The sequence below is a fragment of the Kogia breviceps genome, chromosome 7, assembly GCF_026419965.1.
Source record: "Kogia breviceps isolate mKogBre1 chromosome 7, mKogBre1 haplotype 1, whole genome shotgun sequence".
Classification (NCBI taxonomy): domain Eukaryota; kingdom Metazoa; phylum Chordata; class Mammalia; order Artiodactyla; family Physeteridae; genus Kogia; species Kogia breviceps.
This window is the reverse complement of record NC_081316.1, coordinates 54,171,610-54,184,302: the sequence shown is the minus strand read 5'-3', so window position 1 is coordinate 54,184,302 and position 12,693 is coordinate 54,171,610. Positions and strand designations below refer to the sequence as shown.

General features: G+C 42.2%; 1 protein-coding gene and 1 pseudogene across 3 annotated transcripts in view; one reads left to right on the top strand and one right to left on the bottom strand.

The window, feature by feature from the left end:
- Positions 1 to 2,009: 2,009 nt before the first annotated feature.
- LOC131759433 (cofilin-2 pseudogene) lies at positions 2,010 to 2,761 on the bottom strand (annotated as a pseudogene).
- A 1,481-nt stretch (positions 2,762 to 4,242) lies between these two features.
- TMEM135 (transmembrane protein 135) overlaps positions 4,243 to 12,693 on the top strand; it is a 261,388-nt gene continuing 252,937 nt past the window's right edge. Inside the window, exon 1 of one of the 3 annotated variants that reach the window (XM_067038309.1) lies at positions 4,243 to 4,381. In XM_067038309.1, the coding sequence (XP_066894410.1) occupies positions 4,265 to 4,381 (117 nt within the window). In that variant the 5' untranslated portion in view covers positions 4,243 to 4,264. Of the gene's footprint in view, positions 4,663 to 4,897; positions 4,962 to 12,693 lie in introns of those variants that run through there. The other 2 variants (XM_059068511.2, XM_067038311.1) reach the window with 2 other exon arrangements.

Genomic DNA, 12,693 nt, shown 5'->3' with positions numbered 1-12,693 from the left:
ATGCCTCCCTGTTCTGGAGTCTCTATAGCAGCACCAGTCAAGATAGAAAGTACCCTTTCCATTTGTTTGAATCTGAGAGTTTGCCTGAAATTGCCCCTTCACCATCCAACTCTTTAGCACTGTCATTTTTGGCACCTGTGGCAACAATAACTGTGTTCTTCTCAAATATCTTTAAGTTTCAAGTCTCCTTTTAACAGTTAATTAAAAGAACTTGCATGCTTTTAATTTTAATTTAATTTTTTCCTTATTTCTTGGTATATATATATTTGCTGTGCCACATGGTAAACATTTTGCTTATCATTATGCACGCATTACTATTCCTGTAATTTCTGTGGACGTTTATGCTGTGTTTCTGATCCTCTCATATTTTGAATTGGAGATTTTTTTTTTTCGGTATGCGGGCCTCTCACTGTTGTGGCCTCTCCTGCTGCGGAGCACAGGCTCCGGACGCGCAGGCTCAGCGGCCATGGCTCACGGGCCCAGCCGCTCCGCGGCATGTGGGATCTTCCCAGACCGAGGCACGAACCTGTGTCCCCTGCATCGGCAGGCGGATTCTCAACCACTGCGCCACCAGGGAAGCCTGAGATTGTTTTTTTTAAAAATTGTGATTACCTTGTTCCTATCCTACCATTGTATATTGGGTATGTTAAAGAGGGAGATAACTTGAACATGAGAGCTGTATTTGATCCTGTGGAAGATCCCGGATGTTGAACAACATGGGGTAAATGGATGGAAAATTTAGGTTCTTCCCCTTGAGAAGGAGAGGGTATGTTTATCTGGGGAAAAAGGACGTACCCAGATGTTTGGGCAGCCAGAGGCATAGGACTACGGCAGATACTTCTGGTTGCCCCCAGTATGTTTTCATTTTGCTTGGTAATAAAACCTGAAATATTATCTGGGCATTTGTTCAACCAATAAAAAGAGATTACATTTCCCAGCCTCTCTTGCAACTAAGTGTGCCCATGTGACTAAGATTTGGGCAATGAGTTTTAAGGAGAAGTGGCTTGCATAGGTTTCCTGGGAGGTTTTCTTAAAGAGAGGAAGTATGTCCTCTCTTCTTCTTTGGCTGGTCTTCCTGGCTAGCACGTGCATGTCACGGCTCAAGGTGAAGCAGACAACTTATAAGTTAGGATGGAAATCACAGGTAATAGTCTGCAGAGCAAACTGTCAGAAGAAGTCAGGGATCCCTGATGGGTATGGAGCCACCATCTTAGACTAAGACTGTCTATATTTATCAGAGAGAGAGGGAGACAAACTATTTTTTAAATACATTTATTTATTTATTATTTATTTATTTTTGGCTGTGTTTGGTCTTTGTTATTGTGTGCGGGCTTTTCTCTAGTTTTGGCGAGAAGGGGCTGCTCTTCGTTGAGATGCACGGGCTTCCCATTGCAGTGGCTTCTCTTGTTGCAGAGCACAGGCTCTAGGTGCATGGGCTTCAGTAGTTGTGGCATGTGGTCTCAGTAGTTGTGGCTCGTGGGCTCTAGAGCTTAGGCTCAGTAGTTGTGGCACACAGGCTTAGTTGCTCCACGGCATGTGGGATCTTCATGGACCAGGGCTCGAACCCGTGTCCCCTGAATTGACAGATTCTCAACCACTGCGCCACCAGGGAAGTCCCCAGACAGATAAACTTTTATCTTTTTACCACTGTTCTTCTGGGCTTTCAATCTGAGTACTCCTCTTTTATTAGCTTATTTACTTTATACCATGTTATATTTTTATTACACCTATCTCATATTGTCTTGTTTAGTTTTCTAAGTTTTCATATAACTAGTTGTTTTGTCTCAAATATGATGGGAAAGCATTCCTTGGGTTGTACATAAAAGTAATAGTATTAAACAGTCTAATGGCAATCACTGATAGGCTGCTTAAATGAATGATATTTCCTTCATTCATTGTTTAGAAAGGGCCCATTGGGGAAGGGGAAAAACCAGAACAAAATCCAACACTATTCCAATTGACTGAGCTGCAGAAGTGGAAGCTCCTAACACCCAGATGGCATTTGACTGTCATTTTATAAGTAAGGGTTTTCCATCAAGTGAGACTACTACATTGTCTCCCAATTTCTCTTCAGGTGAGGAATGCTCCTTAATCTCATCCATGCCATTTACATGCCACTTGTGTTTAATATATGTAAATTTCTTTTTAATGGCATATTTGGAGCTAGCATAAATCATCTGGCTTTTTAAAGGTGCACTCTTAGAAGCCCAGAATATAAATATCAATACTAGGTCTTCGGGCTTTCCTGGTGGCGCAGTGGTTGAGAGTCCACCTGCCGATGCAGGGGATGCGGGTTCGTGCCCCGGTCCGGGAAGATCCCACATGCCGCGGAGCGGCTGGGCCCGTGAGCCATGGCCGCTGAGCCTGCGCGTCTGGAGCCTGTGCTCCGCAACGGGAGAGGCCACAACAGTGAGAGGCTCGCGTACAGCAAAATGAAAAAAAAATACTAGGTCTTCTTTCTTAGACTCTTGTTTTGTATGTGGCATCACACAGAGCAAACTGGCAATCATTCAGAGGTAGCAACTTCACACAAGATATGTAGGGATCCTCTATGGTATCACCAGTGTCATTTGCCAAGATCTGCTTTGCTTCCTCTACAATTATTTGTCCTTTCTCATCATTTAAACAGAAGAGACCTTCTTTCTACCCTCCTTCCTTTCTTTCTTTCCTTTTTAATCTTCTTTTGTGAAGAAGATTTCCTTATTTTCCTATCCTTAAAAACTTTGATGACTTCATCATTCACTGTAACTCTAGAAGCCATAGTGCCTGGGGCTGCATTGGCAGCTCTGGCTCCAGCTCTGTGGCCCTAGGAGGAGGAGAAGGAGAGGAGAGGTGGGTGGAAACCTTGTCTCTCTTGTTCACATCTGAATCTACAGAGCTTAGAACAGTGCCTGAAAATAATATGTGCTCAGTAAATATTTGTAGAATGAATGAATGGGATTCCTCTAAAGGTTGTACATAAAAGTAATATTAAACAGTCTAATGGCAAGTTCTTGCTTTAAGAATCTTTAGAATTTGTAATTCCAAGGAAATTGGAAAGATATTTATAGGTGAGGAAACTGATATTTAGTGGGGTTATAAGACTCATAGGCCGCACAGGTTCCTTATCATGCCAATTGTTGGCCAAGCTCTCTAGCCAAGTATGAGTTCTAAGACCACTGCTGCCTCTACTATGTGTACTAGTTGAAGCCAAGTCCCCCTAAAACTGAGTTCCCCTACTGAGTTTATGATTAATCTATCTAAAATTTAATTTCCTTTCTTTTCCCCCCTGATCTCAATCCTGTGGTAACTGAGCACTAATCAACTAGTCAGATGACTAAAACTGCTGTTGTGGTAACATCATTAATGTACTAAAACTGCTATTATAGATATCATCATTATTAGTTTACAAACTTAGGTTCTTTCTCCAGGGCAAGATGAGCTCACAGACCCCGAAGCCATGGACCACCTGGCCTGAGAATTGGAGACATCCTCTGACTCCTGAAACTATGATTAAGAAATGTCACGAGATAATGATTAATCCTAGCCTATTTGTTTTTCCTTTTTAAGAAACCCCTAACTCAAAGACCAAGTGGGAGTGGATCTGAGGCTTGTCTCCCACCCCCTTGCTTGGCGCCCTGCAATAAACCTTTACTTTGCTGCAAACACCTCCTGTCAGAGTCTGGCTTTCTGAGCCTGGGGCATGTGAGTCCTTGCTGGTTTACATATTTGGCTGATGAGCACCTGTGGTGTATGCTGTAGACAGGACTGCTCAGTGGCCCAGGGTTTGGAGAGGACGACCTACTACTCTCCTTTCCCCATACAGGAAGTGCAAGAACACAGCTAACAGATTTTTCAAGCCTTCTCAGGCACCGCAGAGCTTAGAAAGCCCAGAAATTGGGAGCAGTGCCATCCCAACCAGCAGGCAGCCTTAGCTATTTATTACCTGGCACCCTAGGGTAGCAGAGCAGGCAGTTCTGAGGAGGATGGTTGTCCAGGCTCTCCTCTGGCAATCGTCTTCCTCCACCAGCTCCCAACAAAGACATTTAATCCCTTTCTTCCACTGCTCTCAGTTCTACTTGGTTGGGCTTTTAGAGGACAGAGACTGGAGTCCAATGTTACGCAAGTCACCTATCTTTGCACATCTTTCTCGGCACGCTCGCGTCGGCGCGGACCTAAAGGAGCGGGTGGCGGGCGCGTCCCCAACCTGCGCTCTCCCACCTTCTGTTCCCCGCGCTGAGCCGGGCTCCGAGAGGCGAGCGCGCGCCCGGGCCGAGGCCGCTTGATGGAGCGCGCACGCTCCGCCTCTCCCCGCCTCCCTGATGCGCGCCCCGCCCCCTCGAGCTGCGGTGCGCCAAGCGCTCAACCTCGGAGGACTTTGGCCCAGAGTAACCCGGCTCGCGTGAGCTTTCCCCTCTCTTCCGCACCTACCCCCGGCACGCCCTGAGAGCCCGCGGTGGCTGGGCGCTCGCTGCCCGCTCCTCTTCCTCCCTGCCGAGCTTCGGCTCACCCCCTCCCGGCCCCTGCGCGCGGCTCCTCGTCATGGCGGCCCTCAGCAAGTCCATCCCTCATAACTGCTACGAGATCGGCCACACTTGGCACCCTTCCTGCGGGGTCTCCTTCGTGCAGATCACCAGGGGCGCCCTGGAGGAGTCCCTGAAGATCTATGCCCCCCTGTACTTGGTGAGACCCATCAGCTTCTCCCCCAGAGCGAGTTTAGTGTGGAGAATGGGCCAGGGCGTGCAGTCGTGCTCCGGAGGGGCCCGGGGCACTCGTCCTGTGTCTATTTCTCATTGGGAGGGGTCAGGGTATTTTTGGCGGCGGTGGGTGGCGTGAGGGGAGATCACGAGGGGCGGATATCCCAGATCCTAAGGGGGGCGGGAGAAGGGGGAGGGGAATTAGAAGTTGAGATGTCATCTGAATGCCTGTTCGGGAGAAGATGGGTTCCCAACTTCAGGATTAAGTTTGGGGCCCTTAAAATTGTGAGTTCAGAGACCTGCGTTATTTTTCCTCCCTCCTGCCTTGTGGAAAGGTGTTGTAGGTCAGCGAGGCGATGAGAAATGGCCTGCAATCATTCCTCATCTAATTCCCCCTGTTTGGGTGCCCTCCCCCCACCTTTTTTTAAGGGCATATTGGACATCAAGTCCCTGTGGCCTCAGATCTTGTCTCAGTTTGGGATGAGAGGATTGTAGCTTGAGGGTTTTGCAAGTGTTTTTGCAAGTTCACAAAGTGGTCTCCTGGTTGAGATTTTGCTTGGTGTTTTAAAGGGTGGTTCCAGTCTTTGAGTTAGTGAAAAATGTTTAGGAGATCTGCCTTAATGTCAGGTAGGTCCTTCATTACACAGCTTTACCTGTAGGGCAATCTAAGTTTGGAGTTTTAAATAGAGAATATTTGGAAATACGTGTTTGTATCACGGAGAATTGTTAAAGAAGTTTGTTCTTAAATGTTCTCACCAGCATCTTTTTTTCTCAATAATTTCATCCTTGGTATTAAATATCACTTTGGCTATTGAAGTTCATTCTCTTATTTTCTTGCCCAATAGAGCCTGTGTCCCAAGAAGGCAAAGGTCTATTTATTTTTGGTATGTTTTCTAAAAGTTCCATCTAATGTTCAGTGGTTGGTCAATTCTTACTTCTCATTGAGTAACGATTTAGATTTATATCCTAATATTCTGAAGGTGTGTCATGACCATATCTGTAGTACTTCTTGAAAAGTCTGATTATTTATTACAGAGATAACAGAGGAGAAGATGGTAACTTTCTCTGAGCTTGCAGAAGCCAGTTTCATTTGTATCATATATACTTATGCTTTTCAAACTTTAATGTGTGTTAGGAATCCACTGGGGGAGAATGTTAAAATGGGGGTTCTGATTCAGTTGGTCTGGGTGGGGCCTGAGATTCTGAATTTCTAACAAACTCCCAGGTAATATTAATACTTCTGGACCAAGAGCCACAGTTTGAATAGTAAGGATGTAGAGTAAAGGCTGATAATAAACTTATCATTGGAGCTGTAAATGTCTTCCTTGATTTTCTTTGGCCAAGATCCATGTTTATCTGCTTTTCCACATGAATTGTGGCCAGTCCGTACCTCAATTTTTTTTTTTTAAATAGAATATCTACAAACATGATTGTGCTCTTGATGTATTCAGTAATACAAAGAGATTGTTCTTTCCCTTAGAGGATTATGAGGTATTTGGGGAGAGAGTTTATGGTATGTAATTTCTCCCTCTGAAAATCCATAGCACTTTTATTGTACCTCACTTATTCATTCATCCATTCATTCAACAACTGTCTGTTGAGGGCCTGATGTTTTTCATATTTACAGCCTAGATAATTTATTGGTTATGTTTCCTGATAAGGTAATTCGGGGGAGCAACAGGAACATGAGCAATAGAAGCCCACCGTCTAGTCCAGTAGGTGGGCTGAGGGCAAGGGGGTCAAGAAAAGTTTGTGTTTTACCATTATGTCTCCAGCTAGATTAAATACTTCTTGAGGACAAATTCTCGATCTTATTTGGCCTTGTTATATCTGTATTAAAAGATAGCTGGGTCGCTATTCATGAGTGGTTGTAAAGTAAAATTAGTGGGAACTGACCAGTTTTTTTTGTTTTTTTTGCGGTACGTGGGCCTCTCACTGTTGTGGTCTCTCCCGTTGCGGAGCATAGGCTCCGGACGCGCAGGCTCAGCGGCCATGGCTCACAGGCCCAGCCGCTCCGCGGCATGTGGGATCTTCCCAGACCGGGGCACGAACCCGTGTCCCCTGCATCGGCAGGCGGACTCGCAAACACTGCACCACCAGGGAAGCCCTGACCAATATTTTATTTTAAGTGAAATAGAAGAGAATAGAAGAAATTAGAGTCCACTGCGGGTGGTATGGATAAGCATTATTTCCATGACAGTTTTGTTTGTTATATTTGTATGGGTTGATGGGGCTCTTAGAGCATATACCAACACTTGGTTCTTTGTCAGTGTTAGGTAGTTGTTGATTAAATGTGCAGACCAGGGTACCAAGATACAAGGTGGTGTGGGAAGAAGTGGGCTTTTAAAAGGGATCAACCACTTCTGATTTTGAATCTCAGCTTCATCAGTTACTAGCTGTTTGACTTTGTGCAAGTTACTTTGTCTTTCTCTGTGAGAATTAAGTGAAATAATGCACTGAAGATGTATCATGTTTTCTAGTTCATAATAGGTCTTGAATAATTCGGCATTTTTTTCTTCCCCATTCTCTCAGTGGCACTTAAGTTAGGTGTGAAGTTCATTGAGGGCGGCTAGGGAGGGCTCCTTGGAAGAAGTAGCATTTGACTTGTGCCTTGAAGATAAGGATGTACAGACATTGATTCATGTATTAGATATTTATAGGATACTTATTCTTAATGGAGCGGAGGGAGAATAGTGTGAATTGAGGCAGAAATTTAAGTGGTTTCGTAAAAGAAGTAGTACGTGTATTGATTGGCTGAAACAAGTTTTGTGTATAGCTGTATGAGTAATAACAACTCTTATTTATTGAACACTCATGTGCTTAAACCTTCACGTATTTTCTCTTATTTAATCCTTACACAAATCTGTCTTATCTCCATTTCATAGGTAGGAAAATTGAAGATTAGAGACATTAAGCAGTTTCCAAGATTCAGAGCTAGTAAGGGAAAGGAAAGGTTTTTTGTTTTTGTTTTTTTTGACTCAAAGACTGAAGGCCAGGCTAAAGGTGCCATTGAGATTTTTTTTTGAACAAAAGGGTTACAAGTACAGAATGGTGCTTTCAGATGATGAATCTGGTCGAAATGGGTAGACTGGATTGGAAAGACTGTTCAGGAGTTGATGCAGTAGATTCACTCAAGTGGTAGAAAGAATCAGTTCTCATGGAATCTCACTTTGCAACTCGTTAGCAGTGTGATCTTAGGAAAATTATCTCACTTCTTTGAGCCTTAGTCTCCTTGCTTTGCAGAAGATAATTATACCCATCTCTTAGGGTTGTCGTCAGGATTTAAATGGGATAATAGTGTATTGGAATAGCAGCTATCATGTAGTGGGGCCCTAATCAAGCGTTGCTGTTCTTAAAATAGTGCATTCGTTATGATCTGTGTCTCCACCTCCAGTTAGAATGGTGGTTTGTATTCAGAACTAGCATGGTACTTCAGTAGGTGCTTCAGTAAGTGTCTGAATGAATGTAGGTATGAATGAATGAATTCATGAATAATTCAGGAGTGAGGAGATAGTATTTGGCAGGTCTAAGGTAGTGCCAGAGAGAATGGAAAGGCAGTTTTAGAGGCATTTCACAGGAGAGGCATTTCATAGGAAGAACGAACAGGACTTAGAGACGGAGAATATTAGGGCAGTGTGAGGGCTTGTTTATGCTTCCAGGATTTCAAGTCTGATGCTGTTGCCATCATTGATAGAAAAGGAGAAGTTTAAGGGAAGCTGGGTTGGGGGAAAATTTTAGTCAAGAGTGTTTTCTGGAGCCTATATATATATCTGCTTGTATATCTGCTTTTCATTTGAAATATTACCATGTGTGTTGTACTAAACTGATTCCTTTTGTTCCTTTCAGGTTTACTCTCTTTTAAAACATTTTTTTAAAAAAATTTTATTTATTTATTTATCTGGCTGCGCCTGGTCTTAGTTGTGGCACACGGGATCTTCATTGTGGTATATGGGATCATTTTTTTTTTTTATGTGGACCATTTTTAAAGTCTTTATTGAATTTGTTACAATATTGCTTCATTTTTTTTTTAAATGTTTTGTTTTGGCTGCGAGGCACGTGGGATCTTAGCTCCCTGACAGGGATCGAACCTGCACCTCCTGCACCTCCTGCATTGGAAGGTGAAGTCTTAACCACTGGGCCACCAGCGAAGTCCCAGGCGGGATCTTTTAGTGCGGCATGCAGTATCTTTAGTTGCGGCACGCGAACTCTTAGTTGCGGCATGTGGAATCTAGTTTCCTGACCAGGGATTGAACCCAGGCCCCCTGCATTGGGAGCATGGGGTCTTAGCTACTGGACCGCCGGGGAAGTCCCCAGGTTTACTCTCTTGTTCTGTACATCTGCTCTCATGCTTTTCTCATCTTGGTATCTACAGCTGTTCTTGGTATTCACCTTCTAATGCTTAAGCCATGTTGAAATGTAGATGATTCCTTTTCACAATGAATCCTTGTGTTTTCATGATTTGTAAAAAATCATCATCAATTTACTTGATGTATTTTTTTTTTAAAAAAGAATCCTACATGTGTTATAATGTATGCTAATAATTTATGTATGTACCAAAAATGTATTTCAGGAAGGTATATTTTGAATATAGTTATTGCCACGCATTCACAATAAGTGGTACCCATCACTACACACGTTCACATGAAACAGTTGTTAAACTGTTTAAACCCTTGACTACCACTAAAATTAATGAAAGCATAGTGCCCTTGGTACTTTGTGGCAAATTTAGAATACACAGTTGCCCATTTAGGAGGATGGATTCTATGCTGTTCAAATTCTTAGGTGCCTTTTCTAAAAGGAAAGCTTGTTCAGTTGTCTCAGGTGGTTCTAAGATCTTTCTTATGTTTTTCCTGGTGTCTTTACACAGGACCTCCAGATTAGGGTACTGGCATTTATCGTTAGCTGACTTCAGAGTAGAGCCTTCCACACTTTTGGGAAGGAATGATTTAAAAACCTCCTTCTTCAGCGACCTTCAGATGTTTACACCCTTCTTCAGAGTATAAAAATGTTTACTTAATATTTACTCCTCTTGAATTTTATAATCTTAACAGACTTGTTAGAGTGTAAGTTCATAAACACTTAAGCAGGAGTTGAATTTCTTAGGAATAAAAAAAACCAACAACAACTTATGGACAGTCTTTAGTTGAGAAAGGCTTGAAAACCACTGACTAAAATTTCAGTGATGGAGGTTTTTTTTTTTTTTTTTTAATGTTCTCACACAGTTTTATTTTATGGAAAAAGTGGTAATTCTACAAAACTTCTCAAGCTTAACTCCACTTACGAGATGGTGTTCAGATTTCTGTATTTCAGTATGACTTAGGAGGTAGGATCCTAGATTCTGGGATCAAATTGCCTGTTAGAATTCTAGCTCACTACTTACTAGCTGGGTAACCTCAGACAAATTACCTAACTACTCTAAGCCTCAGTTTCGGTAAATTTTAACTCTGGAGGACCTGGTGAGGATTAAATGTGGCATAATATATGAAATGCTTCTGGCACGTAGTGTGCACTGAGTTTGTTTTTTTGTGGTACGCGAGCCTCTCACTGTTGTGGCCTCTCCCGTTGCGGAGCACAGGCTCCGGATGCGCAGGCTCAGTGGTCATGGCTCACGGGCCCAGCCGCTCTGCGGCATGCGGGATCCTCCCAGACCGGGGCACGAACCCGTGTCCCCTGCATTGGCAGGTGGACTCTCAACCACTGCGCCATCAGGGAAGCCCGCACTGAGTTCTTAAAGGCAGTGTTTTAGCAGGTAGAGAAAATGAATCCAGCAATGAGACTTTTTGAAATTTTTGGTAGTAGGCCATTTGTTTTTGTTTTTTACTTAAAAAAAGAGAGAGACCAAAGTCATTAAGGAGTACAAACTGCTGAGAATATTTGAATTATTTGACATTTGGAGAGCATGGAATTTGTAAATATGATGGATTAATTCCCCTTTGATTTTTCCCTGAGTCCTACTTTAGGCGTGGAGGTGAGGGGCTCATTTTATTTTTCTAGTCAATAAGTAAATGATGATTCTTTTACAAGATTTGTTATTATCCCTTTTGAGGTGTAACAGTCATTTGGTCTTTGTCTTTCAAATGAGCAATTAAATGATGAGTTTTCCTATTCCTCAACAAGAGATTGTGAGTGTGTTGAACTTGTTTTTCTATGTGACTTCTTGGTATTCTTTGGCTGATCTCTGTTGGGTACAAAGCACACTTCCAGCACATTACTTCTAGTTGAAAGTTGAAGACATATTATACTAAACACTTTCATAACTCACCCTTTTCTGTAGTAGATATATCTGAGTATAGCTGGCCAAATCTTCTTTACTATTGTGTGCCTCTTTAGTTATCCCAAATCGGGGATAAAAATTAATAAATCTTGGAATATAGGATCTAAATAATTATGATCCATTGCTATTCATGTTTCTGAGTCAGTAGATTCTTATCAAAATGGATATTTGGTTGATTTAAAAAAATTTTGAAGCCTTCAACAAATCCTTAAGTATTTTTCAATGTCGGCATTAGTTCCTTTTGCCTCATCACTAGAAAATTCTTTTCAAATCAAATGGAGTGGTCCTCTATCTGGGAAAGTTTATCCTCTTCAATAGAATAATTTATTTTGGTAGAGAGAGAAGCACACCTGGAGAAGTTAGGGATCCAAATCCACTGGTCATCCCTGTGGTGACAGATTTTTCCATCAGATTGCCTTCGTAACCAACTCTCTAGTTGATTTACTGTGGTACAGATTATTTTGAATAACCAGATCTCTTATTTACTATTTAGAAAATTATATTTTTCATGAACTTTTGACTCATTAAAACATTTTTATGATTATTTGCTGATAAACATTGATGAAAAATATACACAAATGGAGGGGAGACGATTTGATGATTAGGTTTAGTAATATTATATATATCTGAACCTTGGTGGTTAGTATTGGAATATTTGTCCCCTATTCATTTACCAGTTATTTATTGAGTCTGCTATGTGCAGGCTGCTGTGTATAGCAGCTGTGTGCTATGTGGTATGGTGGAAAATAAAAAAAAAATGAATGGGACATACTTCTTATATTGTAAGAAGGAGGGGAGACTAGGCATGTATTATCCTGTAGTAAAATTCATTGAGATAAATACCATAAATAAAATACCGTAAGTGGTTTGAGAGATGGAGGTGGAAGATCATATTTGGCTGGGGAGATAAGGGGAAACTTAATGAGAGAGATGGCATTGTAGTGGCCTTGAAGGGAGAACAGGATTTGGAAAGGTAGAAATAGGTGGGGGATAAGGGAGAGGAATGGCTTGAACAAAGACATTCAGGTAGAATAGGATATGGTGTGCTTTGGGGAATGGCAGGTGGAATTTGGACGTTATTTGTTGTAGTAGGCGATCGCTAAAGGTGGCCAACAGGGGCAGTATGCTTGAAGCTATTTCATAAAGCTTAATCTAGCAGTGGTATATAGAAATCTTGGATTCAGTGACTCAGATGTAAAGCTGGGGGAGGTATCCAATGAAGCTATAAGAGTTTAAGCCTCGTTTATTGGAATATGCAAGGTAGTGCTTTGGAAAAATATCTTCAGTGAAATATGCTGGATTGTATTGGGGCATACTGAGTTTTAGCTACTAGTACCATATCTGGGTGGAAAATGACTTAAGAGGCATTGAGAAATGGAGAGTTGCTGTTCTACAGAAAAGGTGGGGATAGAGATTTAGGTTTCATCTCTATTCTTATGACATATTCTTTATGTCATAAGATAGAGATGAAAGTTGAAGCCCTGGTAAGTCAACAAGGAAGAGAGGTCTTTAGGTCAGCAAGGGTTTAGAAAGAGAAGACAACTTGAATGCTCATTTTTGGAGTGGAGGAAAAAAAAAGAAGCAGTCAGAGAGGTATGAAGAGATGGAGAAGAAAGAGTGTTGCAGAGAAGTGTTGAGCAGGGAGTTTTGGGAGGTGTTGTTAAGAGGTGGGAAGACCGTGGGCTTGAATCTCAGTCCTGCCACTTACTAGCTTTGTGAGCTTGAGCAAGTCTCTTAACATAT